This window comes from Coregonus clupeaformis, unplaced genomic scaffold, assembly GCF_020615455.1.
Source record: "Coregonus clupeaformis isolate EN_2021a unplaced genomic scaffold, ASM2061545v1 scaf1507, whole genome shotgun sequence".
Classification (NCBI taxonomy): domain Eukaryota; kingdom Metazoa; phylum Chordata; class Actinopteri; order Salmoniformes; family Salmonidae; genus Coregonus; species Coregonus clupeaformis.
This window is the reverse complement of record NW_025534961.1, coordinates 106,522-132,953: the sequence shown is the minus strand read 5'-3', so window position 1 is coordinate 132,953 and position 26,432 is coordinate 106,522. Positions and strand designations below refer to the sequence as shown.

Here is a 26,432-nt window from a genome sequence, read left to right as displayed (position 1 = left end):
TACTATCATTAGGTTAGGAGAATTAACTTAGCATGATAGGATAATTAATGTGGGAGGTTAGGAGAACTAACGTAGCGGGTTAGGATAATTAACGTAGCCAATTAGGAGAATTAACGTAATGTGCGTGTGGTGAGTTTTTTCCATTTCAATCAGGAGAAAAATAGGAGTGCTGCTGATCTAGGATCAGGTCCCCATTGTCCATGTAATGTTATTCATTAGGAACTAAAATACTATATAGAAATGAATACAGGCCTGGCTAGATATGAATGGAATCATTACCTTGATAAAGGATTGTTTTCCACCGTAGGCCTGGTTCAGCAGTGTTAGTTCTGTAGTGCCACCCTGGCCCAGACTGGATGAACACCGCCATCTAGTGGACATTTGACTGTATGACAGGAAGACAAAGGGACCCTATTCACTAGCAGTGTTTACCAACCAGGGGTACTAGGACCCCTGCGGTTACTTGGACTATCCACAGGGGGTCCTTGAGAAGACTCATGAGACCAGAGGGTTACTGGTAAAATGCACATGAGAGGGTCCTCTGGGTAACTGAAAAAGGTTGGGGACCACTGCCCTATACAGAGCAATAGTAATGGAAACTTTTTGTAGGCACAAACTCCACCTCGGTTCATTGGACAAATCCTACGGGGAAATTAATGGAGTTTTTGTCGGGTTTTTGGATAAATTCCGACAATAAGGTCTGTGGTAAACACAGGCTTAGGAGATCTTATAGCCTACGTTTTATTCTATGAGATAATCTTCATCAGCTAACGTCACTTTTTGTGAAATTTGAAGCATTTATGTAATCAGAAAAAGCCCATAAAGGCTTCATAATTCATAAAGGTCATGTTAACTGACTGATATTATCTCATAGAACAAAACGTATAAGATCTACTAAGTCTGTGTTCATCTCAGACCTTATTTTCAGCGTTTATCCCAAAACCCTATTCTTTCCCCATTCATTTAGACTTCAAGCTGGCGAGCTCTATACAGTGCACACTACTTTATGGTACCCTTTCACAGTCACGGGGAGAATCTCAATTGCATACTCCTCGCCTCCTTCTCAAAACCCATTGGATGAGTGACTCCGCTGTCCTGGCGTCGTGAGGGAGCTTGTTCCACCATTGGGGTGCCAGAGCAACGAACAGTTTTGACTGGGCTGAGCGGGAACTGTGCTTCCGCAGAGGTAGGGGGGCCAGCAGGCCAGATGTGGATGAACGCAATGCCCTCGTTTGGGTGTAGGGACTGATCAGAGCCTGAAGGTACGGAGGTGCCGTTCCCCTCACAGCTCCGTAGGCAAGCACCATGGTCTTGTAGCAGATGCGAGCTTCAACTGGAAGCCAGTGGAGTGTGCGGAGGAGCGGGGTGACGTGAGAGAACTTGGGAAGGTTGAACAGAGGGGAGAGGTGCGCTTGTGAAGTTGGAAAACATTTTGTGTACGTTTTTTTCCCCGAATTGGTTTTAACTGCACTCTACTTTACTTACCTTAACAAAATAAAGATGTATAGTTCAATATTTTAGTAATGAGTCGTCTCAATTCGCTTGCTGCTTGGCTGTATTGACGAAGGTTCCAGTGCCACTGGCAGTGGCTTCGGGAGCTGCTTGGGTTCGTCGGATCGGGAGCTGGAGAGGACAGTTTAGTCTGAGGTCATTTAAGGGCTTCGGGGACACTGGACATCGTTTTTCGGAAGCATGCAGGGCACTTTCTGCCTATTGGATTATAAATAGTCAACTGTTGGTTTCAAGGGCTTTCTACCGTGATAACTGTGGGGTTAGACTGTTTGTTTTTTATAGCTCCAACGGCGCCAACAAACATTTTCAGTTTAGCACCCGGGTTTAGGTTATCTTAAAATATTATTGTATTGTGTGTATTGCCAATTGTTTGCAAGTGGATCATTCATTATTCATTCTTTTTATATACACATTATATCTGTAGGTAAGAACCCTGGTCTCTTTGGTTTTTCCTTAGCGAGTTTAGTCATACCAGGTTTATTATGTACTGAGTGGACCTTTTCACCATACTTTTACTCTATGGATTTATCTGAGCCTGTGGTGATAGGGTTACATCAACATTATAAATATGGTGGAAACTCCCACTAGTCCATGCCTCCACCAATCCAATGCTTTTAGATTATTGGAAGTAGTGAACAAGTGCACACTTCAGGAGAAAGGAGATATTATTGGGACACACTCAGATGCTCTGTTAATCAACCACATTGGTCTACCACAAGGCTTCCTTGGTTCAAACTGTCAGATTATTGTTATAATGTTGTTTGTAGTATAGAGATAATGATGTTATTGATTATCAATGTTATGATATTGATTATGATGTAGAGTATTGTTATGATGTTGTTGGTAGTATATAGATAATTATGTTATTGATTACAAAAATGCAAGGGGTGTATTCAGTTTTGTGAGATACTGTATGTTAGAGCAGGAGTAGGGGGGGTAGAAGTTAGAGGTCTGTTACCTGAGTCAAGATCAACAGGAGGGAGGGAGGGAGGGAGGGAGGGAGGGAGGGAGGGAGAGAGGGAGGGAGGGAGGGAGGGAGAGAGAGGGAGAGAGAGAGATTAAATTAACATCAACAGACTAACATGCAGTCAACTGAATATCTTTTCATCACTGACTTCTCACCAGTTATGTCATCACAACCAGTAACCTTTTCCACTCTTCCACTTTTGGTCCGGCTCAGCTTGACCTCTGACCTCTGAAATGAATGATTTAAAAAAACAGACAAAGCAAAGGTATTAAATTAGATATAAACTCATCTGCAAAGAGAGTTACACATTTCCATGGAAAGGGAATGTACACTAAATGACCAAAAGTATGTGGACACCTGCTTGTCAAACATCTCATTCCAAAGTCATGACCATTAGTATGAAGTTGGTCCCCCCTTTGCTGCTATGACAGCCTCCACTCTTCTGGGAAGGCTTTCCACTAGATGTTGGAACATTGCTGCGGGGACCTGCTTCCATTCAGCCACAAGAGCATTAGTGAGGTAATGTTAAATATACATTGCTGCGTGGATTTTTTCCTTTGGACTGCCAGATGGTGAAGCGTGATTCATCACTCCAGAGAATGCGTTTTCAATGCTCCAGAGTCCAATGGCGGCGGGCTTTACACCACCCCAGCCGATGCTTGGCATTGCTCATGGTGATCTTAGGCTTTTGTTCGGTTGCTCAACCATGGAAACCCATTTCATGAAGCTCCCAACTAACAGTTATTGTGCTGACGTTGCTTCCAGAGGCAGTTTGGAACTCGTAGTGAGTGTGGCAACCGAGGACAGACGTTTTTTACATGCTACCCTCTTCAGCACTCGGCGGTCCCGTTCTGTGAGCTTGTGTGGCCTACCACTTCACGCTGAGCCGTTGTTGCTCCTAGACGTTTCCCTTCACAATAACATAACTTACAGTTGACCGAGGCAGCTCCAGCAGGGCAGACATTTTACTAAATTACTTGTTGGAAAGGTGGCATCCTGTGACGGTGCCACGTTGAAAGTCAATGAGGTCTTCAGTATGGGCCATTCTACTGCCAATGTTTGTCTATGGAGATTGCATGGCTGTGTGCTCGATTTTATACACCTGTCAGGAAGGGGTGTGGCTGAAATAGAATCCACTAATTTGAAGGGGTGTCCACATACTTTTGTATCTATAGTGTGTGTACACACGTGTGTTGTTGCATCATACCAACTATAAGCCTATCTTCCCCATCACATCATGAAAGGTCATGTTGATGTTCATTTAACCTCTGCCTCTCTCTCTCTCTCTCTCTCTCTAGATATCCAGGCTCGAAGCATCAGTCCACCAGGTAGGTAGAGTATACATCTACAGTGATTATAGCAGTTCAATATTAGTCAACTTTATTATCCCACATGGAGAAATTCATGTGTCCATACACACCATTCTAAAACCCAATAACAAGTACTGTTTTATGTCACTACTAATACTTGTCAACCACAAAACATTACTGCTGTTAGAATAACAGAAGCCCTGTCATAATCTGTCCTCACCACTGTGTTTTCCTCTCTGCTGTTTACAGCTGAAGAATCAGTCAGACTGGTGAATGGGACCACTTCCTGCTCTGGGACAGTGGAATTCTTCTACGGAGGAGAGTGGTCAGGTCTATGTACTATGGAGTGGAGCATGATAGAGGTCAAGGTTGTGTGTAGACAGCTGGGCTGTGGGAATGCTGTAGCTGAATCTGCAGAACCTCTGGTTGAAGAGGGAAGAGGAGGAGTCTCACTAATATTGGGTAGATGCAGTGGAGATGAGTCTACTATTAGAAAGTGTGGCATCATAGGAGGAGGACCTGGTGTCTGTTATGGTGAATATTATCATCATGTGATCTGTTCAGGTAAGAGACTGGTAATATTGAGAGATTTGATTTGTACATTATACAATATTAGCATATATCATGTTTTATGTTTTTTTCATTTCATTTAAAGAGAGTGAGAGATGTTAGATGTATTTAAACATTATATTTGTGTTTGTCATATTCATTTATGGGAGATGTGCATGGGCAGATCATTGTAGTTCAGATGTTACTGAAGTGAAGCTGCCTGATGGATGTCCAGCTGTTTATTTTCTATAAAGTGAAGTGAACTTATTCCTGTCTCCTGCCTGCATTATTCCCAACCCTGTCCTGAGTGACTAAGAACCCATTTCTACCTCTTACAGTATCAAACATAGCAACCTACAATCTTTTATCCAACATATTTGTGTTTAGTCCTTGACAGTGTCATCAACAAAACGGATTGAATGTTCAACCAACTATTTTCCTCCAGAGTCTGTGCAGCTTGTGGATGGAGATGGTCTCTGCTCTGGGAGACTGGAGGTGAAGTCCAATCAGTCCTGGGCCTCAGTGTGTGAAGCTGACGTTGACCAGCAGGATGCAGAGGTAGTCTGTGGGGAGCTTGGCTGTGGGGCTCCTGCAGCTCTACAGGGGGGGCTCTATGGAGAAGGTGAGGGTCAGACCTGGGATAAAGAGTTCCAGTGTAAAGGCAATGAGTCCCTTCTCCTGGACTGTGACACCTCAGACAGAAAAAACAACACCTGCCTACCTGGTAATGCAGTTGGACTCACCTGCTCAGGTAAGAAACAGTTTGTCACTCAATCAACATTGTTTCTCGCCTGGAGTGAAGAATATGAGAGGCAATATACAGTGGGCTCCAAAATTACTGGCACCCCTGTCTGGAAATGCACAAATAATACTTAAAGAAATATAAACAATATAATTATAGAGAGAATCTGAAAATACCAACATGTGAGAAATACTGTACTATATTAATGTTCCAATGGAACCCACCAAAATCATTAATTGATTAAATTTTAAAATCTATGTCCTCCAAATCAAGGTTTCACAATTAATTGCACCCTTAAAGATTATTGTAAATAACATCTACCAAAATTAAACCAGTGTTAAGTGAATATTTTAATCTCAATGGTTGAACTCAACTATTTCAGTGTCTCTGTGCGTCTCCCAAAAGGTTGTAATGCTTTTGGATCAAGAAACGGACAGAGTCCCGGTCTGCATAGTCAGGCCTTTATTCATTGAGAATTCTGTTCATCACAATTTCAGAGTCCATCTTTTATACTCACACGTCATACAAAAATCCCACCCCTTTTAGGCAGGCTGTTTTCCTCTGCTCTCCTAACCATCAGGTCACACACACATGTTCTTATCATAGGCTGCATTCCTTAGTTATCGCCGTCCTCATACTCCTTAAAAAGCCTAACCGTTTCTCTCCTCCCTTAATTGGGAGGCCTCTTTATCTTGGTTTCCCAGTTGTCTGTAGCCAGTTCTCCTTGTCCTTTGTTGTCTGGTCTAACTCTTAATCACATTGCTAAATAGTAGCTCAATGTCATAGTCTTTACTGGTCCTACACTCACACATTCTAACACATTTCACACAGTTCCAGGGTGTAATAATTAGTCATTAATAATTATTCTATCAACCAGGAATTAAATTCCATTTATTTAAGTGTATCTAAGTCTTAAGGAACTATATTGAGCCATTACATCACTTCCTGTTTCACTAGGGTATACAAATGAGGTAACACGCATACAATATCCCTTTGTCATCCAACACCATGAAGTAAACAAAATAACTGGCAGTTCAAAAGAGACAGATGGTCGTAGACCTTCATAAATCTGGTAATGGCTACAGAAGATCCACAAACGATTGAATATACCACTGAGCACTGTCAGGGCAATTATTAAAACATAAAAAAGATATGGAACAGTTGAAAACCTCACGGGTAGAGGACGCAAATGCATTTTGCCCCCCAGGATAGGGAGGAGGATGGTGAGAGAAGCAACAAAATCCCCAAGAATAACTGTGAACGAATTGCAGGCCTTGGTGGCGTCTTGGGGTCACCAGGTTTAAAAAAGCACCATCAGACGCCACCTCCACAACCACAGGCTCTTTGGAAGGGTTGCCAGAAGAAAGCCCTTTCTGACCCCAAGACACAGACGCAAGCGCTTTGAGTTTGCCAAACGTAATTTACATTATGACTGGAAGAAGATGCTCTGGTCAGGTGAGACCAAAATTGAACGTTTTGGTCAGATACAGCATCGACATGTTTGGCGTCGAAACAGAGATGCATACAAGGAGAGGCACCTCATACCCACAGTGAAATATGGTGGTGGGTCAGTGATGATTTGGGGCTGTTTTAATCCAACAAGACGATGACCCAAAACATACCTCAAGATCCACACAGAAATGGTTCTGTGACAAAAAATATATATGTTCTGCCATGGCCATCTCAGTCAGACCTCAATCCAATCGAAAATCTGTGGGCTGATTTGAAGATGGCAGTTAATAAGCGCAAACCCAAGAATGTGAAGGATCTTGAAAGGATCTGCATAGAGGAATGGTCCAAAATCCCTCCAAATGTGTTCCTTAACCTTGTCAAAGATTACAGGAAAAGACTCCATGCTGTTATCCTTGCCAGAGGTGGTTGCACTAAGTACTAAATGAGGAGTGCCAATAATTATGAAACCTTGATTTTGGTGACATTTATTTTGTATTAAATAATTATATGATTTTGGTTGGTTCCATTGAAACAATAATAAAGTACAGTATTGTTTATATTTTTAAAGTATTGTTTCTGCAGTCAGGGGTGCCAGTAATTTTGGAGCCCACTGTAGGTGTGTTTTAGTGAGAAAATAGTAAGATTACTGTCTCTCTCTCTTCTTTTCTCAGAGCCTGATGATGTGAGGCTGGTGGGAGGAGGCAGTCGCTGTGCTGGTGGAGTGGAGTGGTACGACCAGGGAGAGTGGAGGACTGTGGGAGCTGAATACGGGAACAAGGAGGCTGTAGCTGCAGTAGTGTGTAGACAGCTGGGTTGTGGCTCCACTGTTTCAGTTCTACCTGGAAACACCACTAGAGGGTTTAGAGTTTTCTGTTCTGGGTCTGAGCCTTCACTGAGGGAGTGTGGGAGAATGTATCTTCTCGTTCCTGGACTCACAGTGATCTGCTCAGGTAATAACAAGATACACTATGTGGCCAAATGTATGTGGACATTAGTGGATTAGGCTGTTTCAGCCATACCTGTTGCTGACAGGTGTATAAATCGAGCACACAGCCATACAGTCCATAGACCACCATTGGTAGTAGAATGGCCGAAGAGCTCAGTGACTTTCAACGTGGCACGTCTAGGAGCAACAGCGGCTCAGCCGTGAAGTGGTAGGCCACACAAGCTCACAGAACGGACCGCTGAAGCGAGGAAGCGTCAAAATTATCCTCGGTTGCAACACTCACTACCGAGTTCCACATTCTTTTGGCCATGTATTAAATCTCCTTCCTAGACTCACAGTGATCTACTCAGGAAATATCAAGATACTATAATTATATTCAACTGATTTCCTTCATTCATACAACTTCCTCTGCACCTCTCACAATGACTGTTTAGCTTGTCAGTCTGCTTTGCAAAATACATCACTCAGTCAAGTAGGAATCAAATACAACTTAAATATCCCTGAATGCTTTTGTATTTGAACGTTATCTCAGTGAACGTCTCTACTCACTGCCACTGTCACATGTCATGTTATTGTCATATCTAAATGAGAAAAGTAGTTGAGGAGCTACGTTTTCTTTTTCTCTCCTCTTGTTCCAGATGTCCTGCTTCAGCCTGATATCAACATATGTTGTCTCAGTGACTGTAGGCCCACTACTCATGTTGCCCTGTGAGGGAGGGTGGCTAGCACTGTTACATGCTGATGTTATTGTCATATCTATAGGAAACTAGTTGAAGAGGTTTTTCTTGTTCTCTTTTATTGTTACAGATCTCCTGGTCCAGCCTGATATCTTCCTGACTGACTCAATGGGAGGGGTCTCCAGGGGCCACCAGGGGCCCGAAGTGTTTAGGGGCTACAACTTCACCATCACCTGCTCCACTCAGCCACAGTACCCAGGAGGCTCCTTCCTCCTCACGTTCACCGGCTCCAACAGAACCCAGACCCAGCCAGCTGTCAATCACTCTGCTGCCTTCCTCTTCCCTGCTGCAGATGACTCCCACCAAGGGAACTACAGCTGTGTTTATGACAATTATGTTTTCTCTCACAACTTCTCCTCTGAGAGTGAGCTCCTTTCCCTCACCGTCACAGGTAACTGAACATGATCCAGACTTATAACTTTGTCATTGACAGATTTCCCACAGATCTATGTGATGATGACCAGTCCCCTCATCAAAGGTGTTTCTGTTTGCAGCCTCTCCTCTGCCAGCCTTCATCATCAGACACGTTGTAGTGCTGCTGATCCTACTGACAGCCATCACCACCTTCTACCTGTACTACAAGGTAAAGACATTTACTCAGACGTTACAAGTCATTTAAATGTTTGTGTCTATGAGCAGGGTTCAGATTCTACATTGGTCTATATCTGTGTTTAAGGTGTGTGATTAACCAGATGTGTATCTTTGACTTGTGTTGCACTATCTTGGGTTTGTTCTTCTGTACAGAGAACGAGAGGCGCGCACACACAGAGAACGAGAGACGCGCACACACAGAGAACGAGAGACGCGCGACAGAGAACGAGAGACGCGCGCACACACACAGAGAACGAGGGACGCGCACACACAGAGAACGAGAACGAGAGACGTGCGCGCACACAGAGAACGAGAACGAGAGACGCGCACGCACACAGAGAACGAGAGACGCGCGCACACACAGAGAGAACGAGAGACGCGCGCACAGAGAACGAGAGACGCGCGCACAGAGAACAAGAGACGCGTGTGCACACAGAGAACGAGAGACGCGCGCACACAGAGAACAAGAGACGCGTGTGCACACAGAGAACGAGAGACGCGCGCACACAGAGAACAAGAGACGCGTGTGCACACAGAGAACGAGAGACGCGCGCACACAGAGAACAAGAGACGCGTGTGCACACAGAGAACGAGAGACGCACGCACACAGAGAACAAGAGACGCGCGCACACAGAGAACGAGAGACGCGCACACACAGAGAACGAGAGACGTGCGCGCACACACGCAGAGAACGAGAGACGCGCACACACGCAGAGAACGAGAGACGCGCACACACAGAGAACGAGAGACGCGCACACACAGAGAACGAGAGACGCGCGCGCACAGAGAACGAGAGACACGCGCGCGCACACACACACAGAGAACGAGAGACGCGCACACACAGAGAACGAGAGACGCGCGCGCACAGAGAACGAGAGACGCGCGCGCACACACACAGAGAACGAGAGATGCGCGCGGGGGATGCACACAGAGAGAACGAGAGACCGGGATTTTAATAATAGCTGAAAAGTTCAGAATTAGTTTATCTTTCTAGAACCTTGGAAGACATCTAAAAAGAGTGACAGCAACCACCATGATTCCTTTTAGTTTGTTTTTTTGCAACCATAGTAACATGGGGGTTTTGGTAACATGGGGTTTTGGGTAACATGGGGTTTTGGTAACATGGTGTTTTGGGTAAGATGGGGTTTTGGTAACATGGGGCTTTCATTATTTTTAGAGAGTAGCTCAATTACGTCTGTTTTGTGTTCCAGAATGTATTGCTGCTTTTAGCTTTTGTCTTTATGTCTTTATCTTATTTAGTGTTTCTCTTAGATTCTTTATCTTGAAGGGTTTCCATTATTAGTCCATGACTGACTCACTCACTCACTCTTGGTGCTGTGTCTCCCTAGACCACCAGGAGGCAGAAGAGATTGAACAGGGTGAGCAGCATGGATCTTTATGTTGATGCCAATGCCATGGAGATGGTCTCTCTGAGCTCCAGAGCTGAAGCTGGACCGGGAGAGGAGAGAGCAGCCCAGGGGACTGAGTAGGAGTAGAATGATGCTGACCCTAAATGCTGATCTTAGGTTAGTTTTGTGTTTTGAACTCGATGGTCAGCAGTGGACTGGTGTTTAAAATCTGGTGACAAACCTTAAGTGGTTCTAATTTTAATAAGATAAAAAAACCTTATCTTAACCTTAACCTTCTTATCTTTTTATAACCTTGGAAGAAATCTAAAAGGAGTGATTGTAATCACCATTATTAATTTTTGTTTGTTTTGTACCACCATGGTACCATGGGGTTTTGGTAACATGGGGTTTTGGTAACATGGGGGTTTTGGTAACATGGGGTTTGGGTAACATGGGGTTTGGGTAACATGGGGTTTTGGTAACATGGGGTTTTGGGTAACATGGGGTTTTGGGTAACATGGGGTTTTGGTAACATGGGGTTTTAGGTAACATGGGGTTTTGGGTAATGGGTAACATGGGGTTTTGGTAACATGGGGTTTGGGTAACATGGGGTTTTGGTAACATGGGGTTTTGATTATTTTTAGAGAGTAGCTCAATTACGTCTGTTTTGTGTTCCAGAATGTATTGCTGCTTTTAGCTTTTGTCTTTATGTCTTTATCTTATTTAGTGTTTCTCTTAGATTCTTTATCTTGAAGGGTTTCCATTATTAGTCCATGTATTACAGTTTTTCTCAGTCGCTTTGGTGCATTTTTCACATCATCCCTAACATGTGCAAAATAATAAGTGCATTTCTCAGAACAATTTGTACAAACTGCAATATACAATAGATATGTTTCTAAAGCTAGTCAGTCACTAAAAATCCTTAGTACATCTCTCAAAAGTAAATATTCATGCCAATGATCATGTCAGTGTCATCAGAATGATAAGTCATTGAGTCATTGTTCACGAACAAGGTTGTCAAAATGTTTAGGCATGTTGTCAATGGAACTGTGTACTTTGACAGTATTACCTGATGTAAACTTAGGCTACAGTTTGGATGACAGTTACTGTATTGAAAATGCACAAGGCTGCACTTCTATGGCATATATCAATTTCAACAGTACTATTTACATATTACTGTATGTGGGTTATTGATTGAAAGAGACTGGACAACCCAAGGGGCACAAAGGAAAAAAACTAAATTAGAAAGAAACACAGGAAACCACCCCTAAGGCACAACTTTGCCCACAGCACTGTTCTAGTGCTGTCTCTACACATCCAGACGTTCCTGTCTGTCAGCCCACATATTCTCATCCACATCACACCGGATATTTTCCCTTCCAATGCAACGTGGAAAGAATCTTTTGGAATGCCTTATCCATCCTCTGCAGGCGTCTACTGTGGTGTCCTCACATGCTGCATCCATTGCAGCCAGCAGGGTCATCTGTGTGTGTGGCTGACGATCGTACACCTTCCACCTCCATGCTGAAAAGAACTCCTCAATTGGGTTAAGGAATGGTGAATAAGGTGGGAGGAATTCTATGAGCATCCTCGGGTGGGTCACAAACCATTGCCTTATGATGTTTGATCGATGGAAACTCACATTATCACAAATGACCACATACTTTGGCAAATCCTCTCTAAACAGACCCCTCTCATCATCAGGGATGAGAGCCCTGTAGAGAGTCTCTAAAAAGTTGAGTAGATGCTGGGTGTTGTATGGCCCTAAAAGGGGGATATGGGTTAGGACACCATGCTCCGAAATAGCAGCACACATGGTGATATTTCCTCCCCGTTGGCCTGGCAAATCCACAGTAGCTCTGTGACCGATGATATTCCGACCCTGCCTTCTGCATTTGGTCAGGTTGAAGCCAGCCTCATCCACGTATACAAAGTTGTGAGAGGGTTCACTTGATTCCAACTCCATTATACGCTATATCCCAGAACACACAGTTGAATTTGTTTTGGTAAGGAAGAGTGACATAAAACGTACATATATTGCATGTTCCTTCCACAGCAATGGAAATGTGTGCAGTTTATGCTTACTGTACTATGTAACACTATAAAATGTTGCTGTAAAGTAGTTACATAGATATATGTTTTACCTGTACATACTGGTACCGTAGCTCCTTAACTCTGTCCTCATTCCTTTGGAATGGTACACGGTACAGCTGTTTCATACTCATCTGGTTTCTATGCAGCACCCTGTCGATGGTTGAGATGCTAACCGTATGGATGTTTTCAAAGACATCGTTGTCTTCTATAATGGTCCTTTGTATTTCCCTGAGTCTCATGGCATTGTTTGCTCGGACCATGGTGCAAATAGCCTCCTCCTGTTGAGGTGTGAAAAGGCGTCCTCTGCCACCGGTTTGAGGTAATCTTGCAGTCCTATGTGTGGAAAAATGCAGTGATGCATCGCACACTTTCACATAGACAAAAACTATGCGAACACACATTTTACTGTAAAACATACAGGTGGGTGCATGTAAGGTGCAGTATGTATCTGTATAGAGTATATTTCTGTATGCTGTGAAATACAAGTGGACTACTGTAATATGAAGCATTGTAGGAAGTATACAGTATACTGCTTATATACAGTAACAGTGCACTGTACATTGGTGGACATACCTGTTCTCTCTTCGAAACGTTTGTACTATTGAGGACACGGTTGATCTCCCAATATTCGGCTGCACCCTTCGACCCGCCTCAGCCATTGTAAGGCCATGATTGACAACATGGTCTACAATAGTGGCCCTTATGTCATCAGATATGCGCCTATGTCCTCTTCTGCCTCTTCCTCTGTTTTGCCTTCCACCACGCATCCTTGCTCCTCTTCTTCCTCCTCTTGGCTGTTGACCCTGTTCGTTTCCTGGTCCATCCATTATTGGAAAATTGCAACTCTGTGTTGTGGTCTGTCTATATATGCTTGCCAATTGATTCTTCATGAGATGCACCTTTGAGCAATTTAGACAACTGGTTGATTGTTGGTTGAACTAACACTTTACATTCCTTCATGAGTGAGGGTTAATTTCACCTGCACGATTCAGCAATTTACGTTTTTGTACAAAAGGTCTAATAGAAATGTGTAAAACTATGCTTGACAGTTTATGACAAATAGTTCAACAATTTTGCATGTAATGGCTTATGCAAGGAACTAATGCCTAGATGTTTTGAGGGGTAAGACTATTCAACAGAGAACCATCTACTATATTTTGATCAACATGACATGAGCAATTGAAAATGTGGGAAAAAGCTGACACTTGTACATTATCAATTGCAATATGTACAAAAGCAATTGCAATTTGTTCAAAGGAATAAGAAATTGCTTTAATGATGTGCACAAGTGACTAGATGATTTGGAATTTGTACAAGTAGTATCAAGAATTGCACTTTTGATCTAAGAAATGCACCAAAGCGACTGAGAAAAACTGTATTATAATCATCTGTTAATTCTTTGTATTTTGAAACATCTGAATAAAGGGGTCATCTTTTTCTCAAGTCATTTTAGTTTGTTGTTGGGGTTTGTTTTGTTGCTGTTGTTTACCTCTCATGATGTTATTGATTATACATTTTATGATATTGACTGATGTAGATTATTGTTATGTTGTTAGTAGTATAGAGATAATGATGTTATTCATTATAAATATTATGGTATTGATTATTATGTAGATTATTGTTATGATGTTTGTACTATATAGAGATATTTGTGTTATTCTCTAATGATCTGTGGGTTACAGAGAAAGTATAGTACCTAGTTCAGGTCTGATATACATTAAATTGTGAATATGCTGTGTGCAAATCAATCAATTAATCAAATTAAAGTAAATAAATATGGTAATATATATCAATGATCTCAAAGGTATTGTTGAGACGTGTTTATTTCATATTTGTGATGTGAGTGCAGATTATGTTGATGTTATGTTATTTACCCTTTACAGATAAAGACCTGTTGCTCTCTAAACTGCCATGTAATCACTGAATGCTTTTAATAAACTCACAGGCTGTCAGTCTTGTGTGATTTCTCTCTTGGACAGACTACAACATACAGTATGAATTAACTGAGATCAGTCTTGTGTGATTTCCAACCAAGTTTTTCACACATATGATAATGATAGTAGATAGCTGGATGGAAGCAGTGTAGAAAAAGTAACCAACTGTCATACTTGAGTAAAAGAATAGATACCTTCATAGAAAATGACTCAAGTAAAGTAAAGTCACCCAGTAAAACATTTGGTTTTAAATATACTTCATGATCAAGAAAAAAGTATTCCACTACTAACAGAGGAATAGGGGAAGTGTTCCACTACTAACAGAGGAACAGGGGGAAGTGTGTTTCACTACTAACAGAGGAACAGGGGAAGTGTTTTCACTACTAACAGAGGAACAGGGGAAGTGTGTTCCACTACTAACAGAGGAACAGGGGGAAGTGTTCCACTACTAACAGAGGAACAAGGGGGAAGTGTGTTCCACTACTAACAGAGGAACAGGGGGAAGTGTGTTCCACTACTAACAGAGGAACAGGGGGAAGTGTGTTCCACTACTAACAGAGGAACAGGGGGAAGTGTGTTCCACTACTAACAGAGGAACAGGGGGAAGTGTGTTCCACTACTAACAGAGGAATAGGGGGAAGTGTTCCACTACTAACAGAGGAACAGCGGGAAGTGTGTTCCACTACTAACAGAGGAACAGGGGGAAGTGTTCCACTACTAACAGAGGAACAGGGGGAAGTGTTCCACTACTAACAGAGGAACAGGGGGAAGTGTGTTCCACTACTAACAGAGGAACAGGGGGAAGTGTGTTTCACTACTAACAGAGGAACAGGGGGAAGTGTTCCACTACTAACAGAGGAACAGGGGGAAGTGTTCCACTACTAACAGAGGAACAGGGGGAAGTGTGTTTCACTACTAACAGAGGAACAGGGGGAAGTGTGTTTCACTACTAACAGAGGAACAGGGGGAAGTGTGTTCCACTACTAAAAGAGGAACAGGGGGAAGTGTTTTCCACTACTAACAGAGGAACAGGAAGAAGTGTGTGTGTTTGTGTGCATGTGTACCAGCTCTGTCTCACTCACATGCCCATTCCAGCAGACTGCTCTCTCTCTCTCTCTCTCTCTCTCTCTCTCTCTCTCTCTCTCTCTCTCTCTCTCTCTCTCTCTCTCTCTCTCTCTCTCTCTCTCTCTCTCTCTCTCTCTCTCTCTCTCTCTCTCGGCTTTATTTGCATGGGAAACGTATGTTAACATTGCCAAAGCAAGTGAAGTAGATAGTAAACAAAAGTGAAATAAACAATAAATATTAACAGTAAACATTACACTCAGAAGTTCCAAAAGAATAAAGGCATTTCAAATGTCATATTATGTATATATACAGTGTTGTAACAATGTGCAAATAGTTAAAGTACAAATGGGAAAATAAATAAACATAATATGGGTTGTATTTACAATGGTGTTTGTTCACTGGTTGACCTTTTCTTGTGGCAACAGGTCACGAATCTTGCAGCTGTGATGGCACACTGTGGTTTTTCTCTCTCTCTCTCTCTCTCTCTCTCTCTCTCTCTCTCTCTCTCTCTCTCTCTCTCTCTCTCTCTCTCTCTCTCTCTCTCTCTCTCTCTCTCTCTCTCTCACACACACACACACACACACTCGTTCTCTGGCTTTGGTTGATGACAGAGAAAGGGAGAGGTGCATAGCTACACTCCAATTCTGTAAATTTGTGTGTGTGTGTGTTCAGAACTCCGGTGGTATTCTAGACATGATCTTGCTAGGGAGTGTCCACTCCAGTACATGTGTAGTATAAGGATGTGTTGAGGCCTAAAGGGACCCTGTGTTTAACTCACACTGTTACGAACCCCGTGGCTTTAAACGTCTAGGGGGATGGACATGAGACCCGTAACATAATTCATGCAAATTATAAGTGTGACATGGAACAGTGAGAACAAAAACTACACAACAACCATAAACTACCGTCAAACATAAAAGGTTTATTGCTGAACACACGGTAAAGGTTTGGGAAAAAGGGCTGAGCAGGACCCAAGAAATGAAACAATAGTGCAAAAAAAACCTAAACTGATCTTGCCTGCCTCAAGAACCGCTAAGCTACTGCTAATCATTCAAAAGTACAGGGGGTGGTCCGCTCAGGTCTAACTAGTGTTTTTAGACAGTTTTCTTTCTACGGGTAATGTATGCCCAAGGGCAACTTGCTTAAATTCCCCTTTTCCCAGAAACACACAAAGTTACCAAACAGAGTAACCAGCACATGAGTGAGTACACAATACACAGGATACCACCGTATCCATACTCACATACGGAAATAGTCTCTCTCTCAACAAACACAACTGACCGGCTTTTAAACAATGGGATGTGTGATTAAAAAACGAGAAACAGGTGGTGCAATGCAGAGGAATGTTCACTGATTGGTCCACCTTAGCAATCAGCAGACACCCCAACGACCACCAATCAGGAACATACAGGACACCTGTGATTAGGGCAGAAGGAGAGGAAAAACACAAAAAGACACAGGATACCTGTATCCGTAACACACACACTGCAACAAGACGGCTGTAGTAGCTTTTGGTTTATTGAAGAACAACCGTTGTCTCCATTGAGCACAAAGTTGTGGTCCAGGTAGTTGTTTTATGATTGACTGAAAGAGGGGGACTTTCAGAGTGAGACTGATGTCTGTTGATTGGATAGTAGTTGATTAAATGTCAGGTTGGTTGGATAGTAGTTAATTAAATGTCAGGTTGGTTGTCTATTGGTTATTTCTTGACAGTATGACATCATTCTCCCCTTACCTGCTGAGAGAGAGAGAGAGAGAGAGAGAGAGAGAGAGAGAGAGAGAGAGAGAGAGAGAGAGAGAGAGAGAGAGAGAGAGAGAGAGAGAGAGAGAGAGAGAGAGAGAGAGAGAGAGAGAGAGAGAGAGAGAGAGAGAGAGAGAGAGAGAGAGCGAGCGAGCGAGAGAGAGAGAGAGAGAGAGAGAGAGAGAGAGAGAGACATACATGAGAGACTTACTGTATACACCATATTTATGGGAATAGGCTGCCATTTGGTACAGTACATAACCAGGGAGTAGCTACCTCTGGGACCGAACGTCTTCATGTAACAGTTAGTGCAGTAGGGCTTCTCATCATGCTGAAACACAATGCACAGAAAACATCTTAGTTCATGAGATACATAGATAAACACAGATAGATAGATAGATAGATAGATAGATAGATAGATAGATAGATAGATAGATAGATAGATAGATAGATAGATAGATAGATAGATAGATAGATAGATAGATAGATAGATAGATAGATAGATAGATAGATAGATAGATAGATAGATAGATAGATAGATAGATAGATAGATAGATAGATAGATAGATGAAATGGCTCTGGTCTTTACATTGTTCCACCACAAGGCTACCTTGGTCAAATCGTCACATGGTTTACCTACCTGCTGCACAAATTCTCCTAACTTTCCATGAAAAGTCAAATCTGAAGTTAATCTGACAAAAGCTGGATCCCTTCTAGCCATGACCCAACAGCAACACAGTCAGAACTATAGCAGTCTTCATTCTGAAAGGAGTCTGGTCTTCTTCAGAAGTAGTGTAGTAGTCTACAGGGTTCAGGACTCACCTTTTTAAACACTTCTTATCTCTCATATCATGAGGTTCCACATGTGTTTGGTTACATAGTGCCCAATGTTCTTCTTAGTGATAAAACAGCACACATTAAGAGTGTTTACTTATCAGACCCACATATATAATAAATATTCTAGAATATAATATACTATATTCATATGCTTTTAGTACTCACACATCATATCATGAATGAAGGTCATGTGTTGTTAAGAGCCAGCAGTGAAAACATCCTGACAGGAGAGTTCCTCTTACGGCCACTAGGTGATAATATTGTTTCACAGACGCAGAACTGTAGTCTAGAATTAAGCACTGTCTCAATTATGTCTCCTTTCTCCTAAGGTGTTCACTTGTTCACTTCCCTAAACTGAAATGACTGGTATAAGAACTATGGTGGAAACTCCCTCTTGATAACAGAAGGTATAGTCCCATGGGTGGAATGGTGGAAGACTAATCTCACCCCCTCATCCCCCTCTCCTCTTCTCCCCATCTCCTCTTCTCCCCCTCTCCTCTCCTCCCCTCTCCTCTCCCTCTTCTCCCCCCTCTCCTCTCCTCTCCCCTCTCCTCTCCTCTTCTTCCCCTCTCCTCTTCTCCTCCTCTCCTCCTCTCCTCTTCTCCTCCTCTCCCCCCTCCCCCGCTCCCCCCTCTCCTATTATCCCCCTCTCCTCTTCTCCTCCCTCTCCTCTACCCCCTTTCCTCTTCTCCTCCTCTCCTCTCCTCCTCCTCTCCCCCCTCCCCTCCCCCTCCCCCCTCTCAATCAGTAGAAAGTTAGAGGTGATATTATAGGACACACTACGTGAAACTTTGCTGCTCTGTCAGCAGTTTCCTGTGGGGTTTTTCAAAACAGAGCTGAGTTCAACCAGTGATCTAAGATAAGTTGCTACGAAGTTTATCTCACATCATTGAAGTAATGAACTAATGAGATATAAGTCATATAGCCTAGCAGAATTGTCCACTCTTCAGTCCACTCTTCATGACAGCAGACTTGTATAGCTCAGTGGAGCCCCAGTTAGAGACAGATATGATACCTGCAGTGATATTGATGATCTTGTTCTGGAGCACAGGTAGGATGCTGTTATACTGATATACACTTATGACAGTTACTGAGATATGATTTGATATTGTAAGATATATGATCATTTGCAAAGCTAGTAAATCAACATCCAACTGGAAGCAGACAGTAAAAATCTGTCCCAAAGCAGAACAATGATGTGATCACCTGTAAATGTACTTTACTATAGCATAATTGTCCATCTGGGGACAGGCAATAATGTCAGTTAAGTTGTGATGGTGACAGCAATCTGACTGTTGTATATTCAGTGTGTCAATGATTGATTGTACATGTCTCTATGTAAATGAAAGAGAGTATATATTATATATTTTATATTGGTCATCTGTTAGAGCAGGAGGGGGACACTTTGGACTAACTCCTTGATGAGATCCACAACTAGGGACTTTTGTAACGCCTTCAAAGGCCTGTCTTAATGAATTGGACCTGGAGTTACTATCAGCTCAAAACAATTAGTTTGAATGTCGTATAGAGCTGCTCTTTCTTTTTAAACAATCTTAAGAGCTGTCATTTTATTGTGAGGAACTGTAGTTTATCAGACCTTTTTCTGTTCTGTCCTCTGTTGTGTGAGTGATCAGGTCACAGACTCAGGTCTGGTCCAATGATAGAGGTCTGTGACCTGAGTCAAGATCAACAGGCCTGATGCTATATGTCAGGAAGAGAGAGAGACTAGAGAGAGAGAGAGAGAGAGAGAGAGAGAGAGAGAGAGAGTATAGAGAGAGAGAGAGAGAGAGAGGAGGGAGGGAGAGAGAGGAGGGAGTGGGGAGAGAGAGGAGGGGAGGGCAGAGAGAGGAGGTAATGGGGAGAGAGGAGGAGAGGGGAGAGAGAGGAGGGGATCTGGAAATTAATCTGGAAATTAATCTGGAAGTGAATCTGGAAGTTAATAGGAAGTTAATAGGAATACGATATTTAGATCGCAAAAACGTTTATTATGCATGTCAGATTTCAATACTGGCCGATGTCATGACTCGGGAGGATGTCTTCTCTCGAATGAGCCATTGATCATATTTCTGCGATATTCCTACCTACTGAAATGTGTAATTTAACGGAGGGTCTAGCACATGTTTCCTATTTGTCTGCCTCTTTAGTCCAGGGGCATTGCATGGTGCCGTTGCCAGAGATATTATAGAAAAGAGATAGAATCCACTGAATGAATGAATGTACAATGTCCAACTCAGCAGACTGTCGACCAATCGCGTTCAAGTTGTCATACTGCGTCAAGCGGTTGCTAAGCGAATCGTCAGGCAATTCCTTCTCAAAGTCAGTCTATATGTCGAGAAACGTGCCTCTATTCCTCGAAAGTACGTAATAACACGATTCCAAAGCTATACGATACTACAGATAGCAAGTTCATTATTTCACATTTCGCAAAAATATGTATGTTGCACTTCTTGTTGACGAAATTCGTGCTAATATTAGGTGTTTGAGCTAGCGCCCAATAGACTCCCATTCACTTCTTGAAGGAGAGCTCTCCTTGTACCAGAATCACCCAGAATGCACCGCGCTGCCCATTGACCTAGTATGGGCAACGTTTCCCATCTCCTCCAAGTATATCTGCTGTTGTGAATGTTAGACTCCACTCTGTGAGCGACATCGATCTGCAGGAGATTGTAGACTCCTAAATTGATTGTGCAGTTTGTTTAGGCGATTTTACAGCTAGCTAGCTACTTCACACGCTGATATTGTCTTTGTATTATTGTGTGTAGCCAGCCCATAGAGAGAGCATTGCATTGTGGATTTTGTAGTCTACTTGAGCTGCAACAGAGTTTCCATGTTGCTACCAACCTTATTATAACGTCAAAATGAAACATTTGTTTACAAAAATTGTTTTCACATATTAGTGTAATTTAACACTTTGTGTGGATTTCTCCTTTAATGTGTAGATTTTCATTTTGTATTTCATGATTTTCTTCATTCTTTGGTTGAGTTTGTTTGTCTTTATACTTCCTTGTCGATTGTAGGCCTAAGTATTTCCTTTGATGTATGCCTTTTATTTCAATGCATGTGTAGGATTTATCTGGGATAGTTTGCATTCACAGTCAGCTGTTTTATGCTCCAGTTACTTTCCCATTGATGTCAGTATTTGAAGTCAGCCTTTGAATCGTGTATTATGCATCTATTTCATTGCACTGTATGCACTGTTCCACAAGTAGGCTAAATGAGTCAATGGGGAGGTTGAGTAGTACATTGTACACTCCATTCCACAGACCTTTAAACCTAATATAAACCTAATATTGCAGTGATAATTCATGTCTGGGGGGCATTTTTGTTAGTTTTTGCTGTTCTCCAAATAGTATTTTAGAGTTTTTAAGTACAGTAAATGAGCTTCAACTGGTGGGGGGATTTCTGCACAGCCCATTTAGCCATACCCAAGGTTTAGCTTTGTTTCTACACACAACATTTAGCCATACCCTAGGTTTAGCTGTATTTCAACACACCCCATTTAGCCATACCCTAGGTTTAGCTGTATTTCAACACACCCCATTTAGCCATACCCTAGGTTTAGATGTATTTCTACACCTCCAAACTACTTCCTGCGGCTATTGGACAGAGGGGGAGGGGAGGGGAGATGGAGAGTGTGAGAGAAGATGAGGAGAGAGAGGGAGATGTCAAAAGAGATAGGGCTGACAGACTAACACGAAGTCAACTGAATATCTTTTCATAACTGACTTCTCACCAGTGATATCATCATAACCAGTAACCTTGTCCACTCTTCAACTCTTGGTCCAGCTCAGATAGACCCTGACATATGAAATGAATGGTTTAAAAAACAGACGAAAGCAAATGCATTAAATTATATATAAAGTCATCTGCAAAGAGAGGTTCACATTTCCACGGAAGGGGAATGTGAGTACACATGGGTGTTGTTGCGTCATACCAACGATAAGCCTATCTTCCCCATCACATCATGAAAGGTCACTCTCTCTCTCTCATTTGGCATCGGAAACATATGCTAACATTGCCAAAGCAAGTGAAATAAACAATAACAAACAGTTAACATTAAGCAAACAAAAGTTTCAAAAGAGAAAGACATTTGAAATGTTAAATGATTAACTATGTACAAAAACAAACACCAACATGAGTGTATCAGTATGGACCTGTACAGGTCGTTGGTCAATACACGGTAAATGAAATATAAAATAGTCTATAAATAAAGATAAAATAGTTCATAAACTAATTCAACTACACTTATTTACACAACTAGCTGGCTCCACTAGGGCCCTCTCAGCAAGCCGGCTCCACTAGGGCCCTCTCAGCCAGCTGGTCCCACTAGGGCCCTCTCAGCCAGGTGGCTCCACTAGGGCCCTCTCAGCAAGCCGGCTCCACTAGGGCCCTCTCAGCCAGCTGGCTCCACTAGGGCCCTCTCAGCCAGGTGGCTCCACTAGGGCCCTCTCAGCCAGCTGGTCCCACTAGGACCCTCTCAGCCAGGTGGCTCCACTAGGGCCCTCTCAGCCAGCCGGCTCCAGTAGGATCTATCTGTACTTTGCTATGTTCATCTTTCCCTCGATCCTTACTAGTCTCCCAGTCCTTACCACTGAAAAACATCCCCACAGCATGATGCTGCCACCACCATGCTTCACCGTAGGGATGGTGCCAGGTTTCCTCAAGTTGTGACACTTGGCATTCAGGCCAAAGAGTTCAATCTTGGCTTCACCAGACCAGATAATCTTGTTTCTCATGGTCTGAGAGTCCTTTAGGTGCCATTTGTCATGTGCCTTTTACTGAGGAGTGGCTTCCGTCTGGCCACTCTACCATAAAGGCCTGCTTGGTGGAGTGCTGCAGTGATGGTTGTCCTTCTGGAAGGTTCTCCGATCTCCACAGAGGAACTATGTACCAGTGCTGACCTTCTAGGCAGAGTTGCAAAGAAAAAGCCACATCTAAGACTGGCCAATAAAAATAAAAGATTAAGATGGGCAAAAGAACACAGACACTGGACTTTTTCTTTGCAACTCTGCCTAGGTCAGCATCCCGGAGTCGCCTCTTCACTTTTGACATTGAGACCAGTGTTTTGCGGGTATTATTTAATGAAGCTGCCAGTTGAAGACCTGTGAGGCGTCTGTTTCTCAAACTAGACACTCTAATGCATTTGTCCTCTTGCTCAGTTGTGGACCGGGGCCTCCCACTCCTCTTTCTATTCTGGTTAAAGCCAGTTTGCGATGTTCTGTGAAGGGAGTAGTACACAGCGTTGTACGAGATCTTCAGTTTCTTGGCAATTTCTCGCATGGAATAGCCTTCATTTCTCAGAACAAGAATAGACTGAAGAGTTTGAGAAGAAAGTTATTTGTTTCGGGCCATTTTGAGCCTGTAATAGAACCCACAATTGCTGATGCTCCAGAAACTCAACTAGTCTCAAGAAGGACAGTTTTATTGCTTCTTTCATCAGCACAACAGTTTTCAGCTGTGCTAACAATAATTGCAAAAAGGTTTTCTAATAATCAATTAGCCTTTCGAAATGATAAACTTGGATTAGCAAACACAACTTGCCATTGGAACACAGGACTGATGGTTGCTGATAATTAGCCTCTGTACGCCTATGTAGATATTCCATTAAAAATCAGCCGTTTCCAGCTACAATAGCCATTTACAACATTAACAATGTCTACACTGTATTTCCGATCAATTTTATGTTATTTTAATGAACAACAAAAGTGCTTTTCTTTCGAAAACAAGGACATTTCTAAGCGACCCCAAACTTTTGAACGGTAGTGTATATACTGTATATACTGTATTTCTTGAGCTTTAAAACCTTATTCCTTGTGATTTATTTTGGGACTGTATTATTTGTACACATTTAACCCTTTATTTTTGGGGGCACAAATCTACCTCCATATTTACATTCATTTGTATTGGACACCTTCAATCGAGTCCCGTGACACTTGTGGGGGTCATAGAGCGAAACAGAGAACACCATTGTGTTCGCTACAGAAGTTTTTGTGAGAAGACATATTTTCGGGATGTCTCATGGTCTGACAAACACCGCTGTAGCTTGGCGACCTTCCACTGCAGATGCGGAAGGCCGCCATAGGCGAATGTGGTGGATTGAGACACAGCCCATGCAAAACACCTGATATCTCTAGCTTAAATTGACAGCTTTTGATGGGGATTTTTTTATTATGCAGATCAGAGATGTCAAGATTCACACCTTACGTAATGCAATTTCAGAATGTGGGGAGGTCCCAGTGAAAGTTGTGTACTTGCCTCCACCAATCCAATGCATTTAAATTATGGGAAGTAGGGAGCAAGTGCTTACTTCAGGAGAAAGGAGATATTATTGGTACACACCCAGATGACCTGTTAATCAACCACATTGGTCCACCACAAGGCTACCTTGGTCCAAACTCTCACATGGTCCAGTTTTACACTTGTTGTTGATAACAGAAGGTATAGTCCCATGGGTGGAACTATGAGAGAAAAACGTCTACCCTTCTCCCCCCTCTCCTCTTCTCCCCCCTCTCCTCTTCTCCCTCTCCCTCTTCTCCCTCTCTCCTCTTCTCCCACCCCTCTCTCCCTCTCTCTACCCTCTCCTCTTCTCCCCCCTCTCTCCTCTTCTCACCCTCTCCTCTTCTCCCTCTCTCCTCTTCTCCCCCTCTCCTCTTCTCCACCCTCTCCTCTTCTCCACCCTGTCCTCTTCTCCCCCCTCTCCTCTTCTCCCCCTCTCCTCTTCTCCACCCTCTCCTCTTCTCCTCCTCTCCTCTTCTCCCCCTCTCCTCTTCTCCCCCCTCTCCTCTTCTCCCCTTCTCGGGACGGGAGGGGAGATAGAGAGGGAGATGTCAAAGGGCTGCGAGAGATGAGCAGAGAGAGATGGGGCGGAGGAGAGAGGATGGGTGGGGGGCGGAGGAGAGCGTAGTGGAGAGAGAGGGGAGGGGAGGGGAGGGGAGGGGAGATAGAGACCCCATTTTGCCATACCCTAGGTTTAGCTGTATTTCTACACACCCCATTTAGCCATACCCTAGGTTTAGCTGTATTTCTACACACCCCATTTAGCCATACCCTAGGTTTAGCTGTATTTCTACACACCCCATTTAGCCATACCCTAGGTTTAGCTATATTTCTACACCCCCAAACTACTTCCTGCGGCTATGGGACAGAGGAGGAGGGGAGGGGAGATGGAGAGTGAGAGAGAAGAGGAGTAGAGAGAGGGAGATGTCAAAAGAGATAGGGCTGACAGACTAACACGCAGTCAACTGAATATCTTTTCATAACTGACTTCTCACCAGTTATGTCATCACAACCAGTAACCTTTTCCACTCTTCCACTCCTGGTACGGCTCAGCTTGACCTCTGACCTATGAAATGAATAATTTCAAAAACAGACAAAAGCAAAGGTATTAAGTTATATATAAACTCATCTGCAAAGAGAGGTTCACCTTTCCACGGAAGGGGAATGTGTGTACACATGGGTGTTATTGCATCATACCAACTATAAGCCTATCTTCCCCATCACATCACGTGTGTTGTTGCACCACACCAACTATAAGCCTATCTTCCCCATCACATCATGGAAGGTCATGTTGATGTTCATTTCTCCTCTCTTTTGACCCTCCCCCTCTCTCTCTCTCTCTCTCTCTCTCTCTCTCTCAGTTCAATTCAAAGGGGTTTCATTGACATGGGAAACATATGTTAACATTGACAAAGCAAGTGAAATAAACAATCACAAACAGTAAACTTTAAACACACAAAAGTAAAACATTTGAAATGTTAATAATTTAAAATATATAAAAAAACAAAAAATAAAAATGAGTGTATCAGTCCTGACCTGTATAGGCGGTCGGTCAATACACTGTAAATGAAATATAAACTAGCTGGCTCCACTAGGGCGCTCTCAGCCATCTGGCTCCACTAGGGCCCTCTCAGCCAGGTGGCTCCACTAGGGTGCTCTCAGCCAGCTGGCTCCACTAGCGCCCTCTCAGCCAGGTGGCTCCACTAGGCCCTCTCAGCCAGGTGGCTCCACTAGGGTCCTCTCAGCCAGGTGGCTCCACTAGGGCCCTCTCAGCCAGCTGGTGTTTGTAGGAGAGTGTGAGCTGTCTGTGCAAAAAGTAGAAGTACAAATGGCAGAGAATTTTGATAACTATATAAAAGAAAGATTAAAGTATTTTCACTGCCTGGAACATTAAGCCAATATTCTATAAGAGGTGAACTCAAGCAGTAGAAAGTTAGAGGTGATATTATATAACACACTATGTGAAACATTGCTGCAAGACAGATCAGTTTGCTGTGTTTAGCTGGGCTCAACCACTGATCCAAGATAAGTTGCTAAGAAGTTTATCTCACATCATTGAAGTAAGGAACTAATGAGATAGAAGTCATATAGCCTAGCAGTATTTTCCACTCTTCAGTCCACTCTTCATGACAGTAGACTTGTATAGCTCAGTGGAGCCCCAGTTAGAGACAGATATGATACCGGCAGTGATATTGATGATCCTGTTCTGGAGCACATGTTTTGATATTGTAAGATATATGATCATTTGCAGGGTTAGTAAATAACATGCAACTGGAAGCAGACAGTAAAAATCTGTCTTAAAGCAGGACAATGATGTAATCACCAGTAAA

At 42.9% G+C, this 26,432-nt stretch overlaps 1 protein-coding gene across 1 annotated transcript; it reads left to right on the top strand.

The window, feature by feature from the left end:
- Positions 1-4,038: 4,038 nt before the first annotated feature.
- LOC123487191 (deleted in malignant brain tumors 1 protein-like) lies at positions 4,039-10,573 on the top strand (the record flags this gene model as incomplete). The annotated part of the gene is made up of 6 exons (XM_045218334.1): positions 4,039-4,353; positions 4,784-5,089; positions 7,204-7,482; positions 8,286-8,606; positions 8,710-8,798; positions 10,156-10,573. Coding segments are annotated over 6 exons (1,451 nt in total), but the record flags the coding sequence as incomplete, so codon positions are not given.
- Between the last annotated feature and the right edge of the window lie 15,859 nt (positions 10,574-26,432).